The sequence below is a fragment of the Drosophila suzukii genome, chromosome 3, assembly GCF_043229965.1.
Source record: "Drosophila suzukii chromosome 3, CBGP_Dsuzu_IsoJpt1.0, whole genome shotgun sequence".
Classification (NCBI taxonomy): Eukaryota; Metazoa; Arthropoda; class Insecta; order Diptera; family Drosophilidae; genus Drosophila; species Drosophila suzukii.
In genome coordinates, this window is record NC_092082.1 from 24,372,316 (window position 1) to 24,392,555 (window position 20,240).

The 20,240-nt window shown below is 40.6% G+C and overlaps 4 protein-coding genes across 5 annotated transcripts; 2 read left to right on the plus strand and 2 right to left on the minus strand.

Annotated features, from left to right (window-relative positions):
- Positions 1–485: 485 nt before the first annotated feature.
- Positions 486–994, minus strand: COX8 (Cytochrome c oxidase subunit 8). Its single transcript, XM_017070471.4, has 2 exons — positions 776–994; positions 486–694 (listed from the first exon to the last, which is right to left on the minus strand). Exons 1-2 carry the CDS (start codon positions 884–886, stop codon positions 599–601), a joined length of 207 nt encoding a protein of 68 aa, XP_016925960.1. The 5' UTR covers positions 887–994; the 3' UTR covers positions 486–598.
- A 394-nt stretch (positions 995–1,388) lies between these two features.
- VhaM9.7-b (Vacuolar H[+] ATPase M9.7 subunit b) lies at positions 1,389–2,248 on the plus strand. Its single transcript, XM_036816095.3, has 3 exons — positions 1,389–1,629; positions 1,681–1,728; positions 1,835–2,248. The coding sequence occupies exons 1-3, from the start codon at positions 1,535–1,537 to the stop codon at positions 1,959–1,961; spliced, it is 270 nt and encodes an 89-aa protein (XP_036671990.1). The 5' UTR covers positions 1,389–1,534; the 3' UTR covers positions 1,962–2,248.
- Positions 2,249–4,432: 2,184 nt separating this feature from the next.
- Positions 4,433–5,742, plus strand: LOC108006881 (cyclic GMP-AMP synthase-like protein). The gene is made up of 2 exons (XM_036816107.3): positions 4,433–4,680; positions 4,746–5,742. The coding sequence occupies exons 1-2, from the start codon at positions 4,512–4,514 to the stop codon at positions 5,621–5,623; spliced, it is 1,047 nt and encodes a 348-aa protein (XP_036672002.3). The 5' UTR covers positions 4,433–4,511; the 3' UTR covers positions 5,624–5,742.
- A 1,992-nt stretch (positions 5,743–7,734) lies between these two features.
- Wnk (Wnk kinase) lies at positions 7,735–17,705 on the minus strand. 2 transcript variants are annotated; one of them, XM_065865073.2, is made up of 11 exons: positions 16,316–17,705; positions 15,662–15,834; positions 12,812–15,599; positions 12,624–12,755; positions 12,024–12,086; positions 10,483–11,340; positions 9,868–10,287; positions 8,747–9,791; positions 8,608–8,672; positions 8,377–8,548; positions 7,735–8,320 (listed from the first exon to the last, which is right to left on the minus strand). In XM_065865073.2, exons 1-11 carry the CDS (start codon positions 17,228–17,230, stop codon positions 8,190–8,192), a joined length of 6,762 nt encoding a protein of 2,253 aa, XP_065721145.2. In that variant the 5' UTR covers positions 17,231–17,705; the 3' UTR covers positions 7,735–8,189. The 2 variants fall into 2 exon arrangements, with proteins under 2 accessions (XP_065721145.2, XP_016925984.4); XM_017070495.4 differs by lacking the exon at positions 12,024–12,086.
- Between the last annotated feature and the right edge of the window lie 2,535 nt (positions 17,706–20,240).

A 20,240-nucleotide genomic window follows, 5' to 3' on the forward strand; every position in this document is an offset into this window, starting at 1 on the left:
ATTAAAAAAAAGGATTAGTGAAACAGATCTTTTGGAAATGTCGCCTCTCTTCATTGTTTTCTTCAAATTGTAATATATGTAAATTGTACATATGTATTCAATACATTCTATTGGGTATTAATTGTCAATGTTATTATTTCTTGAAGCAGAATAAAAAATCTAAAGCTCAAAATTTTAAAACCGTTTAAGCTTCAAAATAAATAAATGTTTTTTAAACATTAAATGAATACAAATTGAACGAATGAATTTTTTATAAATTTTCAGAAGTTAATGGTATTACCTTGACGTTAATATGACATGCGTGGAATGGTTTGGGGCTTAATCTTAATAGTTATGAAAGATTTAAATACACTGCTTTCCATAACTTTATAGAAAAGCCGAGCAGTCGACTTTGGTTCTACACAATGGGTTCTTGACTAGTGACGCCCTTAATAGTTCACTCACATTTTGAGGGCTGCATGAACAACGATAAATAACAAACTCCGTTTGTGGCTCAATACATTATAGTTTATTTCCCTTTTTTAGGGCCACTTTTCTTGTATCGACACTCTTTACTTTACAGGTGTATTAACTACATATGTGGAGTTACGGATCCAGATTACTTGTCGCCCTTGTAGTCCCGGATGTGGTAGAGCACCCATGCGGGAATGAACAGGGACGCAGCGCACATGCCGCCGCCCAGGATCACCTTCTCCTGCAAGTCAAAATCGAATTTAGCAATCCCTTCCTTACAACTGGGACTTCACATCCTCGTTATGCAACATCTGAAACTTACGGCGGTGGAGACGTGCTGGGTCGGTGGTCCGGAAACGACCGACTGGCAACGGCTCTGCATGGCGCTACGGATAGCGGGGACCAGGAGGCGGGCAGCGCTGTTTTGGAACATTTTCACAATCTTCTTTGGAAAATACGCTGGCGAAAATCAATGCTGTAAGGTTAGAATGCTTCTTCTTCACGATTTGACATTCACACGATTCTTGAGATGGACATGGCTCGTGATTTTCACCGTGTCATCACGAAAAGTCATCGTGACTATTGCAAACAAATATTTATGGTATTCCCTAGGCGTTTGCATTATTGAAAACCATACATTTTATCATTACAAAGTTTTAGAAGGCCCTAGTTTATATTATAAACCAAAAATTCATTTTCTTGACGCTTACAAAATATTGTTATGTTTTTGTCTCTTAAAAATCTTAAGTCTTATTGGTAGGTTAAATAATAATATATCTATATATAATAATAATGAAACAAATAATATTAATGTTATTCGAAATGTTTTAACCATTTTAACAAACCAGAAATATACTGGAGGAAACTCGAAAAGTGGTGGAGAACCCTCAGAAGGGGGTTCAGGGTGACCATTTTCTGTTATCGGATTCGAGCGATAGATGCCCACGGTCGCACTGCTGCATGGGACATGTCCGTCATGTGATATTCGTTGCTCGAGAAAAAGTTCCGTGATCGCATTGTCCACCTTTTTCTTTTTATTTCGCCCCAAAACACTTCGCGTCGAGTCCTTTGAGCCTGCAAAATGGTTTCCGAGTGGGTGGCACCGATCGTTATCACCAGCATTTGGGCCTTCATTGGTATCATCTGCCCCTTCTTTGCCCGAGGTCCCAACAAGGGGTAAGCTGTTTACTTAACTGGCGAGGACAGCTACTAACTAAACTTTTCCAGGGTGACTCAATGCTGCCTGATGCTAACCGCAGTAACATGCTGGCTGTTGTAAGTACAGGGCACCTGCCCAATCACTTCGAATAACTACGCCCTCGGGCAGCCATTCTTGTCCCATATCGCAAGACTCATCCATCAATGACATTTTCCATTGCAGCTGGCTGTGCTGTTACATGACGCAGCTGAACCCCCTGATTGGACCCAAACTGAGCATGAACGAAATCATGATCATGGCCCGCGAGTGGGGCAATGAGATCAAAAACACCATGGATGTCACCGTCTAATCATATTGTATTCGTTCACTTGTTTTGTTATTGTTTCTTTACCCCGGATGTTCTTACATTCTGTATTATTAATTTCAACTTAATGTTCGAAGCATAAAATAAATTGTATTAGCAATTACGCTTTGGACAAATCCCTTATAGAAAATCATAGATAAACACATATTTTTAAATTCAGTACGTGCGAAAAATGTAAAGTTTGCCTTGCCTTTTTAGGCCAACCATTCCCATTACTTCGAGTGTCTTAAAATGAAGATTGAAACTTATAATAAAGTAAATTTACACTTAAAGCTGTGAGTGTTTACCAACGACTTCTATTCATAAATTTGTTTGTTATTGATCTGATGACTGATGTAAAAAAATGTTGCCTAAAATACGTTTTTTAATTGCCATTACGCTAAAGGCAGAGAATCTTTCAGAAACATAATACTGGAAACCTTTAATCGGAAGTGCCATAGAAATCGCTTAGTGATTATGTTTGGAGGAATCAGTGCGAAAGTCAGGTCCTTCCTCAAGTTTAAAATAAAATAATTTGGGTGGTCCTGATGGATTTAAGGTCTACTGGAAACTGAAAGGACCCGCCTGATTTCTCGAAAATAAACTTATGCGGCAGATCTTTAATGGCCTTGGTTGCTTTTTGTTTACGGTCGGAAGGTTTCCATTACGTGGGCATAAGGAATATCTCTCCTCGTTCTCTACCGTATACATAACAAGAAAGAAATTTAACTTCGGCAAGGTGAGGTTTGTATACCCTTGCAGTTATAAGAAATCAATGTTAGTAACACCATGTTGCATTTTTAAGGATTGTTGCTAGCTTCAGTGATATTAAAAAAAATCATTATTTCTCTGACCGTTTCTTTGACAGCTATATGTTAGAGTCGTCCGATTTTTATTAAATTCAATTCGAAATTCTTAAAAATACCACAAATGATATTCCCAATAGTATAAGTTGATATGTCAAAAAACACCGAAGCTCTAATTTGTTTCACATTATTTACCCACCAAATTCCCTACCGTTCCTATGGCAGCTTTATGATATATTCGTACGATTTTGATAAAATTAAATTTGAAATTCAGAACTAATTAAAAAAATTTATTTCCAAGTGTAGAAGGTTATATGTTAAAAACACCAAAGATATAATTAAAAAAAAAAAAATTCCGATTATTCCTATGGGAGCTATAAGATATAGTTGTCCGATCCGGCTGGTTCCGACTTATATCCTACCTGCAAAAGAAAGAAGACTTTTGGGAAAGATTCAAACCGCTAGCTTTAAAACTGAGAGACAAGTGTGCGTAGAAACGGACGGACAAGGCTAGATCGACTAGTCTAGTGATGCTGATCAAGAATATATACACTTTTTTGTGTCGGAAACGCCCCCTTCACTGCGTTGCAAACTTCTGACTGAAATCATAATACTCTCTGCAAGGGTATAAAAAGGCAGTGACTGTGTGATACAAACTATTCGGATATTGCACCTGTTGCTTTGTCTAATGATGTAATAATTTAATAATTCAATGTAATGTAACGTAATAATTTTCGTAAAATAAATTTTTTAAAAAAGTTTTATTTCTTTAAAATGTAATGATTATTACATATGTTAGTTTATTGAAAATATAGTTTTTAATAACGTTTTGCATAGTCGATTATGTATATAAATACCTTGCTTTGATGTGCATCCGAACATAAAGATAAAAACAGTACAAAAAATAATAATAAGAACAATACTAATATTTAAAAAAATTATAATAATAATAATAATAATATAATAATAATAATAATAATAATAATAATAATAATAATAATAATAATAATAATAATAATAATAATAATAATAATAATAATAATAATAATAATAATAATAATAATAATAATAATAATAATAATAATAATAATAATAATAATAATAATAACAATAATAATAATAACAATAATAATAATAAAAATAAAAATAACAATAATAATAATAATAATAATAAGTAAGATGTACCGAGGAGTGCGCTTGTATGCACCGAAAATTTACATTCTGTACGCATTTATGTGGAATGCGCCTATACTCTTTCTTTTTTCACGGAATACATAATTTGTGCTAAGTACAAGTTTTTTGCAGCTAGAACAAACCAACTGATAATAAAGGTGAAGAATATAACCATTTATGGATCGAAAATCGTTATCTACACTGCTCGGCTTAAGTATTTCGACGAAACATAAGTTAAATATACTCATAATTTGAACTTACTTCTTGTAAGCTTTGGCATCAATGGAAAGGAAATTTAATATCTTAATATCCCTATCTTTTGTCGAATATAGTATACCCATTTATAGCGAGTAACGGGTATAACCAGACTTCTTTGAGGTGGTAGTAGCTGGTAATGTAGCTTTTATTGTTACTGTACTTACAGTCTGTAAGTAACAGAAAGCTTCTCATCAAGTGCTGTTATTTAACAGACCGAGGCATAGTAAAAAGGGGAGTCCCAGCATAAGCGAGCACAGTCGAGTTCTGAATGTACTAGAAAGTTTAACTTGAGTTTGGAAGAAGAATAAATCGTGCAACCATGAGCAACCAGAATAAAATCAAAGACATTTTGAAGAACTTGCAAATTTCTGACGAAGATCGTTGTGAGTACACGATGGACGCTGTAGATATTCAAAACCATGTGATTGAGGAGCTGAAAAAGGAGGACTCAACTTTTCGAAGTGCCTTTGACGGCCTGAGCCTAACTGGTATGTTTAGTATAAGCCTGGAAATATGTATATTTCTATCTATAATTTTCTATCAACCCCATCAGGAAGTTACTTGGATCGCGTCAAGTTGAAGACTCCCGATGAATTTGATTTGCACATAAAGCTCAAGTTCCCATTCCAAATCACCCCGGAACGAGATGAAAATGGGTTTGTCTTGCTGTATGCACCTGGAGGAAGTCATTCACCGATCGTGTCTGGTAGCTACATTTGTCGCCAGAATCTTCAGGGCTGGTTGCGTGGTATCTTCAAGAAGGTGTTCAATCCAACTCTGTGTCTTCGCAGTAGCAGGACTCGCAATACATATACTGTGTCGTATACATTGGAGGGACACGGCTGCGCCCATTCGATTGAGGCCAAGTGCGGAAATCGCATTATATCCTTCGATCTAGTGCCGGCTTTCGAGTTTAAAAATTCTCAGTGGCCGTTGGCTGATCCACCGGTTTCGTACCAGGTGCGTAGCGAACATCCCTGGTTCGCCATTCCGCAAAAGAAATCGAGGAGCTCCGACGATCGTACTTTTTTGGTGTGTGCCCCCCACTGGGAACGCGAAGTGATGAAGGGCTCTTACAATATGAAGAACGTATTGCGTCTCATGAAGGGATTACGCGATGCTAATTGCACCGATTTCCCGCATTTGTCCAGTTACATGCTAAAAACCGTGCTCCTTCACGAACTCAGAAGTGTTAACTGGCAACGCGACGAAGGTCCTTTGTTGGTGGAGATGTGGGGTAAATTGCTACTTCGCCTCAATGCTGGCAGACTGGATTTCTTCTTAGCCGACGGCCACAATATATTTGATCGTCTAAACGAACGAGAACTAAGTATCTGTCGCAATAACGCTAGCACTCTTTTCGTAAAATTACAACAATACTATTCATATGACAACGGTTCTCAGTTGTATAACTTGTTTAAAAAAAACTAATCATCTATGCATTTTATAATACCAAAATGATTTTCTTTATTTCAACAAGAAGCATTTGTATTTCATTGTATTTGGTTTTATTTCAATAAAAAGTATACATATATATACCCTGATAAAAAGTTTCAGATTTTTCGTATTTTGTCTTTCTAGAAGGAAATGTGTGCAGATAACGGAAAACTGATAAATCAAGCAAAATCAGCAAAAGTTTTTGGAGCAGTAGCCTACAGTTTGGTTCTTGGGCGGTTTAAAAAAAAATAGTTTTAAGTTTTAAAAATTCTAAATTTTCTAACCATTTTTACTACAGGAGGGGATTTTACCTCCCAAATCGCCCCCGTGGACTCGCTTATGCTGTGGTGTCTTGTTCATTTATTGCGTAATTTAATAATACAGAAAGAGAAGGGCTACGCAATAAACTGAATAAATAAACTAAAGGGTCTGGTTTATTTTGACTTTCCGCTGCAGATAAGAAAAAAGTGCTGAATCAAACAATAGCAATATTTATACTTTTAATGATCCTCAGTGGTGTATTATATGTTTACTCAGTTATTAAATGGTACCGAGAAGGGACTAGACCGACAATAAACTATCTTTTATGATTTCAAGTTGCCTATGCTTGGGCCCTGTTTAGCAAGGGTAAGTTTTTCGTTGATCTTTTTAAAACTCTCCAATTCCTTCTATTACACTAGTTTACAGCCAAAAAAGTTAATCTTTAAAACCACTTTTTCTAGACTTATATGTCTTACCTGTATACGCTGGTATTACTCAAAAAATTTTCCAAAGAAGCGTTTTTGATTGATTAAAGAGCTAATATTACAGAATCCAATTATCTAAATGATTCACAGTTGATACAATCTGAAAGTAGATAAATTTAACAGAAATCTCATAGTCAAGGCTTTGAACTTAAGCGTTCCACAATATTTATTTTTTAATATCTTAATATATTTTCAGGTCAACCTGGTGATGGGCCTCCTCAAAAACGAAAGCAATTAATTTTAGCCAACTTGAAAAGAAGACAAAAAAAAGTTTTCAATTTTTGTCCGCGCCTTGTTAAGTTTTATCAGGGGCAGAAAGTAACAAAAACAAGAAAGGAAGTTAACTTCGGCAAGCCGAAGTTTGCATACCCTTGCGGCTATAATTATTAAATTTAAAAATACAAAAGATTATATTCCCAATAGTATAAGATAATATGTCAAAAAACATCGAAGCAATAATTTGTTTCATATTATTTTCCCACCAATTTTCCGATCGTTCCCATGGCGGCTATATGATATGAAATTCAGAACTAATTAAAAAATTTTATTTCCAAGCGTAGGAGGTTATATGTTAAGAAACACCAAAAATAAAAATTAAAAATTTATATTGCCGATTATTTCTATGGGAGCTATAAGATATAGTTGTTTGATCCGGCTGGTTCCGACCTATATAATACCTGCAAAAGAAAGAAGACTTTTGGGAAAGATTCAGCCCGATAGCTTTAAATCTGAGAGAATAGTTTCATTAGAAACGGACGGACAGACGGCTAGATCGACTCGCCTAGTTATGCTGATCAAGAATATATATACTTTGTGGGGTCGGAAACGTCTCCTTCACTGCGTTGCAAACTTCTGACTGAAATCATAATACTCTCTGCAAGAGTATAACCACTTTTTACCGAATAAGGGTTACTTTCGGTCAATTGTTTTTATACATTCTTGTCTCGTAATGTATTTTGAAATTTTTTTTTTTTTTAATTTTAGATGTCTATTAATGTAGCCTTCTGAACCCCTGGAAATTTAGGGGAGGGCGATGAGGACACAAAATCCCCTGATGTTGCCGAAGACCCCTGTTAGTATAAGTTACGATTTTCCCTCGAGCAGCAAATTTAAAAACAAAATAAACTAAAAAAGGTAATGGCGTTGAAAAATTAAATTGAATGGAGGGAAGGTGCTGGAAATAATAAAATGGCGAAAATTTTTGACAGTTTTGTGCAGTCGTAGGAAATGTTGAAGTTGAATTCATCTCCACCTCTCATACAAAATCACTAGTGATTAGCCGATTCACTGCATTCAAGTTGGTTGCCTTCCTTAACGGGGAATATTTGTCTTGGAAAGTAAGTAATATTCATAAAACAGTTCGGTAATAAGTTATTTATTTAGTAACTACGCAGTATGTATACATCACTTTGAATAAATGATGACTAATATATAATATTTCTATATGCATTGTTATATTATTACATTATCGAAATGTTTATTTACAGTTTTTTACTAATAAAATGTACAATTTTCTTAAAAAGTTCATACAAAAATTTAATATTTATTTTAAACAAATAAACGAAAGCCAAGATCGGAAATTAGGATTTTTTAAATTAAAAGTGAAACAGAAAGAAAAATATAAAACAATGGCATATCAACAAGAAGCGTTTGACTAATATTTACAGACAACCCCGTAACATTCGACAACTTTTTACTTAAAATCTACCTCCAGATCCACGTCCTCACACTCGAGCCAATTATATTGCCGAGAACATAGAGTAGATCTGTTGTATGGCTTGTCAAAGGTGCATGAAGCAAAACATTTAGCGAAGTTATGTGTTTGCGGAGCTAGTGGATGTCGGATTCGATGAGGACGGAGCAGCAGGAGCTGCCAAATTAGTTGGAAGCTGTGCTGCTGCTGCTGAATAGTAAGCTGCAGTCGCTGGAACGTTTGTGCTAATAGCTGAAAAATTATATAGGAATAAGCATTTATTTTCTAGTATCATAAAGAAAACTTACATTGGCGCAGTGCCTTTTGAAACTTTTCGTATTCCACATAATGTTTTAGACGCAGCTCGTCCTCTTCGATGAGTTGTCTTTGACGCAACAGCAACAGCCGTTGGTGCTGGTTAGTACCCAAGCGCGTGTTGCACAATTGGTTTACCAACGAGTCTAAATTGTGCTTTATGTCCTGTAGGAAAAACCAGATTTTATTGCAAGTCAAAAATGTGGTATTTGGCTTGATCTTACGGATTGTATGTCACTCGGTAACAAGTGTGGATGCGTAGCTGCTAGAGATACAGGCTCTTCGGTAACTGCAATTGCGGGTAAACAAGAAAAATATATATTGTGTGTCCTTGGGGAAACAATAAGATATTGAATGGTTTACCTTCACCAGACGTTGCATTAAAAATTGGTTGCATAACGTGTTGCATGGGCTGTGCTGGCTGCTGGGATGCCATCAGAGGGGACTGTTGTAGCAAATGATTTGGAACGGCACCTTGAAAATTTTGTGGTGCGGCCACACGAGCTCCGGATTGCTGGTTGTACATTCCCGGCACATTTTGTTGCTGCATGTGCGATTGCATCTGCAACTGATGCTGTTGTTGCGAGATCATTTGCTGCTGAGCCGACATTGTCTGCATGGGTGGAAGCTGATGTGGCATTCCCTGGGCCATGCTCACCACCTGGGGCGGAAGCGAGTGAAGCTGGTTGGGCTGCGTCTGGATGAACTGATGCTGCGGATGAGTTTGTTGCGTGGTGGGCAAGTTATACTGCTGCGATCCCTGCTGGGATCCCTGTTGCTGTTGCATCATGATTTGCTGCTGTTGTTGCGACATAAGAGGCATTTGATTTTGCTGCTGTTGCGGCTGGATCGGCTGCATCGGTATGGATTGCTGTTGTGGCTGCTGCTGGTGAGTGTTAACCATGGGCTGATGGCCGTTAAGTGGAGTCTGCTGCGGCTGTTGTGGTATGTTCGGATGCACAAGTTGCTGCTGTGGCTGAAGATTAGACATTTGTTGCATGTGGGTGCCATTCTGATTAATAACTTGAGGCACGACTATGCACTGAGCACCTGCTCCGCTTGTAGAAGTGGAGGTTCCTCCAGGCAACTGGTGGATTTGCTGGGGCTGTTGGTATATCAACTGAATTCCGTTAATGGCCAGCGGAACATTTTGAATGGGAGAGCTGATAACTTCAGTTGGAGTATTAACCACACTACCGTTCTGCACCGAGTTGTTGGGCTGTATCTGGCCGCCAGGGCCTACGACCTGCAGGTCGATCTTTAGTTGACCTTGAGCAGGTTCCTCCACACCGGTTGAAGTTTTCTGCTCCTGTACTCGACTGACACTGAAACGCGATATTTTACGGGCGCTAGGGTTCACGACCTCTTCAATTTGTTTAGGAACCACAGACAATGTCGCTGTTGCAGACTGAAAACGAAAGAAGTTTAAAATAAGCGAGTAATCACATTTAAAACAAACAGAAGTTCGTGTTTTTAATATTTACCTCTTCAGCGTTTTCGGTATTTCGCAAGGCTGCTAATTTTTTTTCCAAATCTGCTATTGAGTTCTGATTAATTGATCCATTGCTGGGATTTCTTTGAGGAGGATCACTGCTGTTAGTCGAAATGGAAGTGGTCGATGGTTTTTCCAAGCTGGGTTGTTTGGAAAGTTGCTTCTCGTGACCCGTGCCGATGGTGATGCCAACTGATGCATCAGTTGGAGTCGGATCCGAGTTACTAACTGTCCCTTCAAGATTAGTGGCAGTGTGCAAGTGCACATCGGATCCCATGCTGTTGTCGATGGAAGTGCGACGTGAATTGTAGACGGAGGATCCAGAGCCCCTGGCGGATGTCAAAGCTGCAGTGGGAGTATTCTGACCCACTGAAGGTGCTGATGCCCCTGCTCCGTTATTCGCCTTGTTTACCTATCGAAAGTATAATAATAAATTCATTCATTATAAGAAGTATTTTTCATATTTTTTAAGTGACTAGAAAAACAAGGTCGACTTGAATTCCTTATTAATGATCACAATTCAGGTCAATCGATTCAAGTGACTCAACCCTACTAATAGTTCTAGTTTTTTTTTTTTTTTTTTATACATTTCGATATTTTAAATTACCTCCTGTGCTTGTGGTTGTCCAGATGAAGTCTTCAGTGAGGACATGGCTGGTGCTGGGGAAGCTTGGTGGGGGGCTCTGTTATTGATCGAGGCCACCACCGCGGAGGCAAAGGCGTGGGCATGAGTTATGTTCTCTAGTTCTATCTTTAGCTGCTCCAGAGTGTTGGCTGCTCCGGTTCCTTGGTTTCCCAGTGCCTGTGCGGATTTATCTTTTGGCTTCTCGGCTTCAACTGCCGAAGCTTGCTGCGCGTTCTCCAAAGGTTCCAAAGCGGTTTTGTTGGGCATGTCAAAGGTTATTTTCACTGCGGTTAAGTCGTCAAGGCTTCTAGTATGCTTTAGGTCCTCTTGAATCTTTAGGTGACGATTCAAAGGCAGATTTAGGCTACGGGGAGCACCACCACCGGTCGACTCCAAAAGCTTTTGCATTCTAGCGATAGCAAAGGAACAAGGCTTCTGGCTCACAATCAGTGACTTATCCTTAGCATCATCGAGCGGTGGTTCCGGACCAGTTGGAGTAATGTTGCTGTCAGGCATATAGTCAATCGACAGCGAAGTGTATTCCGAGGCCGTGCTTGTCTTGCGGGAAACAGAACCCGATCCGATGGTCACGTCATTGCTGCTATTGGGTGCATCCCTCGATGCGGTTGATGAGGAAGACATGGTCGAAGTGGTTGTGGGTGGGGTTCCAACATTCACCTGGCCTTCTTGCGCATTGGCTGTGTTGGATACATGTGGCTTGGCCTCAAACGTCGAATTGGAGTTCGACGGTTCGGTGCCTCCTCCGCCGGAAGGCAGAGTTTCAACACCATGGATAGTGGGTTCAAACATCTTTGTAATGTCGCTGGCGGTTTCATCCCGCTAAAATAAGTTAGTTAAATGTGAGTTAAAGAAGTCAAGCCAAGTCACTAGTGCGTATACATAATTATTTTTAAAAAAATGTACCAAAAGGGAAACTTAAACAACAAAATATATATTAGGTCCACTTTAAGTCTAAAAGGAGCAGAAAAAGAAAATTAATAGTATTCCTAGATAAAGCTTTAAAAAATAATATCTAGACATTTTCTTCCTAATATTTAAAAAGAAGTTCTTTTGGGAACCTTAAGAAGTTATAAATTTCATTAATTAACAGAGTAATGATGTCCGTAACCTGACTAGCATTCAGTTTGCCACTTCTGGTTGAAAGGAAAGGAAGGCGTTAAAAATGTATTCTTCTTTACGATTTAGGAAATCTTTCTTAAAGGTATGAAGCTGATTCTGGATAGGTGACTATGTTAGTGGACTACTTAGTTGGATTATGGGCACAATGTACGTTTTTAATATCGGACCATGGACATTCATAGGTTCGGGCTTTGTATATGTCTCTGAAAAGTCTTAATATAAATCATTTTAAGAAAGATCATGTAGTTAAAATTATATAAAAAATTCAAAACGTAATTTTCAGAATTATTTCTAAGAATAAAGGAAAATCCTGGTAATTAAAGAAACATTTTAGCTAGGAAAACAATAAGTGTTTACATAAGCCCAGTGCACTCAACACTTACAGATCTATGTCTTTGGTGTGACCTAAACGTGGAACGCTGTCGAGTTAGAGACGCGTGTCGGACCTGTTTTGTTATAGTAGGGATAGACAATCAAAAAACATGGATTTTGTGATATGGATAATAAAATCGCTTAGTTAAGTATTTTACGGAATCGTTTCGCATCATTTTCTTGATATCGAATCGCTGCTTTTCAGAGGAAAAGGAAGGAATCGGACTAATTTAGCGTTGATATATATCAAGTCATTTTTTATTCGTCAATAATATCATATCTCAGATATGAAGAACTATATTGATTTGTGAAAAATGGTTTGTGATGCTTGAAGATCGGACTACTAAAACATGTTTAAATTTTGGTGAAAATTGGTGCCGGCATGATGATTTTTATCACCAATAGAAGCACAGGAAGGAAGGGCTATAAATGTAATGTTATACTTTCAAAAGATAGTTCATTCTTCGGTGAATCATTTCATTAATCAGTGTTTGTTCGTCCAACAAACAGTATCCATCTCTGCGTTTAAGGAACCCTAGGGCCTCATAAGAACGGTCTTCATTGAATAAGAAAGAATTTTCTGTGGAAATAATTTTGGGATAGTGAAGTACCTTTTCAATATTGCGGCGATAATTGGTCGGTATAGGAATTTGATTAGGATTCTGTTTGACTTGGTCTACAATTTCATTGATCATTTCCACAAAAACTGTACTTTGGCAATTAGAAAGCAAATCTTGGGCGATCTGAAAGGCAAAATAGTTCATGATTCAGTATTGCTTGAAATAAAAGTTTGTCTTACCAATTTATTGGCAATTTCAACCGGATTAACATCTCCTATGTCGAATTTAAACGTAATCGTTTTAAGTTTGTTTTCCATGTGACAGTTTATGACACTGCCCTCGTCCACACTGGTAACACTTAGCTTCGGAATCCTTTCGTTGCCGCTCCTGTTAGAGCGTCTTGGTTTTTGGGAACGTGTTCCCGTGGCCTGTTGTTTCAGCTGCTTTTCCGCATCTGCAGATGTCTGATTTTCTGTTTTGGGTGCACCTTCAGGGTTTGCTTGGGTACTATTAACAGAAATGGTTTCCGTTGCGACAGCTAATTCCTGATTAACTTGTATTGGCTGCACATTTTCGTGTTGCACAGGGCCTTGCGAAGAAATCTGTGGGTGTTGTTCTGCTTGAGGTTGCTGCTGTGGTAGTTGCTGCTGCTGAACACCAGGGATCAGCTGTGACTGGGGTGGCTGCTGATGTTGGACCAAAGGTTGCTGTTGTTGGACCAAAGGTTGTTGCTGTTGTTGAACCAAAGGTTGTTGCTGCTGTTGGCTTATAGGCTGTTGGGGTTGTTGTTGCTGGGGCGGCTGGCTGTGCAATAACTGCTGCAATTGCTGCTCTAAAGGCATTGACAACTGTATTGGTTGCTGTGTGGGTTGTGGCACAAATTGTGTTTGCTGCGGAGGTATGGCCGAGAACCCTGCATGTTGTTGCTGTTGGGGATCACCAAGTGTCACTTGTGGTGGCTGGTTGTAAGTCTGCTGTATTGTAGGAGCCACTGAAGTGGGTGGAATTTGCATCTGAACTGGGATCTGCATGGGTGGCTGATGTTGCTGCGGTGCCATCACCTGCGACACCGCGATTAATTGTTGATGTTGTTGCTGTGGCATGGCTTGAGCATATTGCTGCTGTTGCACGAACTGCTGCTGCTGGAGTTGCTGTTGTTGGAGTTGCTGAATTTGCTGTTGCTGCTGCTGTTGTTGAAGCTGCTGCTGCTGGAGTTGCTGCAGTTGATGTTGGGCCATTTGCTGCTGTAAGACTGCTGCCTGTTGTTGCTGCTGTAAGACCGCCGCCTGTTGTTGCTGCTGTAAGATCTGTTGTTGAATTTGCTGCTGGCCAGCCTGTTGCATCGCATAAGCCTGCTGCTGCTGTGCTAGCTGATTTGGATGCATAGAAATCGGAGCTTGTGGTTGTTGCTGCTGCTGAAAATATTGCTGGGCCTGTTTCTGAGCCATTTGTTGCTGCTGCGACAGATCCGGTGCTTGCACGTTGGTGTGCATAAGCTGCTGCAATTGCTGCTGCAAGGGAATTTGTTGGCTCTTTTGCTGATCTGCCATTGGTTGTTGTTGTTGCTGCTGTTCGTGTTGCTGCGGAGGCAAAACAGTTTGTTGTTGCTGGGCCACTTGCTGAACTTGAACTTGCTGAGGCATCTGCTGCAATATTTGAGGCTGCTGCTGTTGTTGGTTGACTTGTTGCTGCGGCATGATTTGATGATTGACCGTCGGCGCAGCAATGGGTTGCTGCTGTTGGATCTGTTGACTGCCCGTCGGCGAGATTACCTGGTTGTTGCCCATCTCCTGCATTGTCGTGTTCGAGTTTTGATACGAGGCCAGCTGCGGGGTTTGAATGTAGTGCACGGTTGGCTTCTGTTGCATGGGAATGGCCGGTGAGGGGATAGCCTGCGGCTGCACCGAGATCAACTGGGGAACGGCCACAGGACCAGGGACCTGAACAGGTTGCTGTATGCCACTGTTCGGAATCGAAGTGTTCGAGCGCGCGGACAGTTGTTGCGGCTCGACGCTGTTCGTGGAGAGAGCTAGGCTAGTTTCTGAATCAGTGTTAAGCAGGTCATACTTGAGCTGCAGGCGCTGATTCCACTTTACGCCATCCTCCTCGTCCTCGGACTCCTCCTCTTCTTCCTCATCCTCGTCGACATTGGTCGGCAAACTTTCACGTTGCTTTTGTAATGCTAGTTTTTCCAACCGTGACTTCTCGTTTTGCAGCTTGATTTGAGTTTGACGCTGGGCACGCTCTTTAAGCAACGATACAACTTGCACCTTCAGAAGTCGAGCTACAGCACGAGAATCATCCTCCGATATAATATTTTCCTTCATCATTTCCTGCGCAATCTGCTCGTACTCATCGTGCTGGATGTTGTACTCGAACTGGATCGCCTCATTCTCTTTATGTCGGGACGATCGCTTCTTTGGGTCCATAAAACGCAGTCGAAACTCGATGATACTGATGCTCGGATCAGAAAGGAACTGTTCCGAGGCAGTGGGCTCCACGCGTATGCCGATGTCCTCGTCGAAGAACTCCGATTCTAGAAGTTCATTACAGCTGGGCCGATCCTCCTTCTTTAGTTCAATGCAACGCTCGATGATGTCTCGTACGTTGGGATCCTCCACCTTGGCCAAGGCAGCTGGCTTTATGCCCGAGATCACCTTCTTGTAGATCTGCGCCGGACCCTTGCACTCGCTATAAGGATATTCGGAGATGGCCATCTCCAACATGCACATGCCGAAGGCATATACGTCTACCGACTCGTCGTAGTGCTCCTCGTACATTTCCGGGGCCATGAACTCCGGTGTGCCAATCACAGATTTCGCATGGGAGCGGTTTTTCAACGTTGCCAGGCCCAAGTCGCCGATTTTAACACTACCAGTGGTGCCAGTTATAAAAATATTATCACATTTCAAATCACGATGAATTATAGGAAATTGACGAGTATGCAGGAAGTTGAGGCCCTTTAGGATCTGGCGACACCATGACTTCAATACCTTTGGGTGTATTTTCTTGAATCGTTTCAAATAGCTGCAAGTAAATTAGAGTTCACATTTCTGAAGCTAACATTTCGAAGCAAGGTATACGCTTACGATTTCAAAGTTCCAGATAACATTAGTTCGGTGACTAGTACTATATTCTTCTTGCGGCCGATGGGAAACTCCCAATATGTATAGAACCGCACAATGTTTGGGTGCTGAAGTTTCTTTAGCATGTCTGCCTCCTCGCGAAATCTGGTGCGTTCACTTTTCTTTACTTGCTTGTCCTAAAAACCAGAATAAAATTGTACAAATCGCATAAAAAACAAGTAAGGAAGCTAGCTTCGGGAAACCGAAGTTGATGTACCTTTGCAGCCTAAGCCATATCATACCATTTTAAATTCTGAAATCTCGGTCTGTACCTTTTTGGAAAGTTTCATTCCGATAGCTTTAAAACTGAGAGACTCGATTGCGTAGAATCGGGCAGACGGACATCTCTAGATCAACTCGTGTAGTGATGCATATAAAAAATATATACTATATAATCATAATACTCTCTGCAATGGTATTATATTTAAGTTAACTAATGCTTACTCATATTGTCAGGACCCTATATAAAAAGCTTATACAGACAAAATTCTTGATTCAATTATCTTTCTAAAAACATACTCATGCAATATTCGACATATGTTGCCTTTGACTATTATAGCTTTAAAAGGCATTTAGTTGGCAAGAAAAGCGTGTCATCTATCTCACTTCCAAACTTACCAGTAATTCGCACCAGGCAACTGGAACGCCCGTCAACGTGTCCAGACCACGGTAGACAGTTTTGAAGGATCCGCGTCCAACCTCCTTGTCGTACTTAAAAAAACGGCCGCACGGGGACATAGCCACCGGGTCATCATCCTCATCGCTTTTGCTCTTGGTGATCGATGTGGCTGACGAGGTGGTGGACACCGTCGAAGTGGAAGGTAGCAGAGATGCAGAAGCATCCGTGGAGGAACCAGTGACAGTAACTTCCTCTGCGCTAACCTCGGCGCTCTCCGACTTCTTGGCTGTATCATCGATGCTCTTTGGCTGCTTTTCGCTTTGACTTTCGGTATCGTCCTTCTCCTCGACCTGGAAGCCAACGCGCTTGACGCCGCTCGAGTGCTTGGTGGAGGACTTCAATGGCACATCGTCTTCAGTCTTCTCGATTGTAAGACTTCGTGACGCTTCGGTAATAATGTTGTCAATAATGCCGGCCACTTGATGGGAAGTGGCATCCGTTGCATTCGACCGCGTAGGCGTGCGAAACTGCTCCTCCAAGTGCTCCGCCTCGCGGGACAGCATCTCAATGTTGTCATCATAGTCGCGCGGAAACTCCGTCTCAAGCTCGACGAACTGCAGAGGATTTGTGTTCCTGCCCGACTGCTCCACATTTTTGCGCACGAATCGAATGTTCTGTACGAAGTTTGCCGTCAAGGTCGTGGGCGTGGTCTTGGACGAATGCAGTGGGGCCTGTTGCTTGATCAACGGTTCTATTACCGTGTCCGAGGAGGACTTCCTTGCCTCCATTTTCTTGGTGTCTGAGACAACCGCTTGCGACGTCCCCTTAGCCGACTTGTCTTTTTTAGGATTGCCCGAAGCTACACCAGCTTTCTGGTTGCTCTTGGCATCTGCAGGCTGTATTTTGCCATCCATTTTGTCCTCATTGTGTTCCCTGCTCCGATTGTCTTGAGAGCAAAGCACCTCTAGATCGGTCGTTTGCTCTTTGTTCAGAGTGCCGTTGTTGTTATCGTTGACTTTCGGTACGTCGACTTCGTTTTTGGGGCTAACCGACGTCTTACCGGAAATGGAGTTACTTGAAAAGCGTCGAAACACCCGCACAAAAAGGTTATTTTTGCTGGAAGCCGGTGGTGTATGCGTGGTGTGCAGCGTGGGCAGAGAGGAAGCTGGCTCGATGGGTGATGACTGGATCGATGTGGTGCTGCTGGTGCTCGTGTGTGCAGAAAGTGCGTCCTGCTTGCGATTGGGCTTCCTGCTCAGTGTGTCTTTTAGTTTTGATGTCGGGTGCGGGTTTTGCCTAGAGGAGGCAGACCTATTAAACGAACGGTGTCCCGACTTTTGTATATTAGCTCCCTGCACAGTTTGCTCCTCGCTAGAAATGGAGGTATTCCTAAAATAACAAAACAATTAAACGAATTAGAAATTTGTAAAGCAAGCGCTCAGTAATTCTCGGTAAATTTTCCTTAATGAACTGTTTATAATTATTTATTATCGGAAACAAGGCGGTTTCATTTTCCCAGATTTCGTAAACTGACTTGTGTTTTAAAAGCTTACAGCGATAGTTTCAACAGTTACTCTCTTATAATAAATAACAAGTGAATCTGTATTTCGGACAAAGTTTACCTAAGGAGAACTTCATATTTTATAACTATCATTGCTAGTACTTAGGAGGCTAATTATTTTTTTTATATACTTTCGACCCTTTTTGCAATTATTGAAATAAATTTTAAGGTCTTTACACACTTTAAACTATGTGTATCATGAAATGACCAGAGATCTTCCATACTGGAACTACAACCCACCTTTGAGGTTGCGTGGTGCAGGAGGTAGTACCATCTTCGCTGATGGCGCTTCCCTTCCGAGCACGGTTCGCAGGTACGACCTCTTGTTGTCGTACAAAGTCGCAAAGGGTTTGTCCAATTTTGCAAGATTTTCAGCAGCAGACCACCACGTTTAATCTGGAATGAGAGTCAAGGCGGGGGATGAGTACTGGAGGGCAGGGGTTGGATCCAAGGTTAAATTCCGGCAGTATTTATTGGAGGGGATGGCAGGGGCAGGGGCTGGGCCGGAGGGGTGACCATCCCACCCACTTATGGTCGTTGTTGGGTGCCGTCGTCTGAAATATCGCTTACAGCTGGGCGGAAGAGGAAGAGCCGCCGTCTCCTGGAGGCCGAGGTGTTCGCTTTCCATGAATCACTAGTTTCGATTGCACTACGTTCGTCACTGGTTCTGCCGTTCTGCTCTGTTCTGTCGCGAGGGATATGTGCGTATGTGCGGTACGTTGGCTATACATACATATTTATGTACATTTGATTCGGGGCAGGAAGCATATGCAACGGCTATGATGTCATGGTTCAGCGCCGCTCCTTCCGGAAGTCCTCCGCTCGACGGGATGAGAGTTCGGGACCGGGACGGGGACTAGGGCTCACTGCGACTGTCCGACCGTTCGCATCGAGGTTTTCAGTTTGTGATTGTGGTGTTCAAAGGTAATTCGAGTTAGCAGGTTTTCATATTACAGCACAAGGGATTTGCCAGTCTTCCGGGGGAATCGGTCGCCACCACAGGGGGGTCAATTGCATTGGACGCGAGTGAAACAACGGAAAATTAAAGTATTTCGCCTGAAATTACTTTCACAAAAAATTTTACAAAGCAACTGGGTTTACTTGTGTTCGTGATATATCGATAGCGCATTATTGTTACACAAGTGTTATCGACGGAGATGCCACCCCGATCACGGTTGTCATTTTGCCTGATATTTTGTGTCCATTTAGCAGAAATGTTAACTAGCCGTTGTTGAGCAGCGTAGTAGCCGTTACTCTTTAAATCAATTTTTAAATTTGGGAATGCCAAATTTTAAGCCAAAATTGTTTAACGATTGTTTTACGTTATATTAAAAATCAGAATCGTCATATCGAGAGAGGATATAGGAATAGAGCCTTTGACATTTCAGAGGAAAGGGAGAGGTTGAGATTGAGCAGGGTTTTGACTGAAATGTATGTTTCTGACAGTTACGGGACGTTATTATACCTGTTACTCGTAGAGTTAAAGGGAATACTAGATTCGTCGGAAAGTATGTAACAGGTAAAAGCAAGCCTTTTCGACCCTATAAATATTCTTGAAAAGGATCACTAGCCGAGTCGATCTAGCCATGTCCATTTGTCCGTCCGTCCGTACGAACGCTGAGATCTCGGAAATTATTAGAGCTAAAATTTTGACTTTGGCATGTAGATGGAATTGGGTAGTGCAGCGCACGTTTGTTTAAGCAGGGTGCTACGCCCACAATCGACCATAACGTCGATAAACCTGTCTACCGCCCACATTTTTTAATATTATGTAAAAATTGAAATGAGATTTTGTTCTTATTAATAATACCCACGTGCCTGCAAAATATTATATACATCGGACCATTCATTAAAAATCCAACAATAATTAATAACACCAGTTTACAAAAAAAAATTGATGAAATACGCCTTTCAGGAAACCTTTGTTTTCCGGTAAGATACATCTCCCTGATTAAGAAAAGGGCACTTAAAATTTTTTCTATGGTACCAATTTTTTTTAAAGTGTAAAAAACGTTTTTCGCACTTTTTTATTTTATAACTTGAGTTGTGATAAACCGAATTCGGTCATTAAGGACTCATTTTACAGGTAATAGAATGCCCTTTAACTTTCTTATACACATCATTAAGTTCCATTCATTAGTTCAAAAGCTACACTTCGTCAAAGTTGAAAAATTTGGAAAAAAATCAAAAACGCTGGCATAAATGGCTTCTTTAAAAATACACGCGTAAAAACCGAAATTAGTTTTATGTTGTTTTCTTGAAGGCTGAACCATAACGGAGAATATGCGCCATAGATCACGACAATCCGTTGGTAAATCGATTTTTAACAGATTTTTAAACGTATATACCCAAGTTTAGTATTC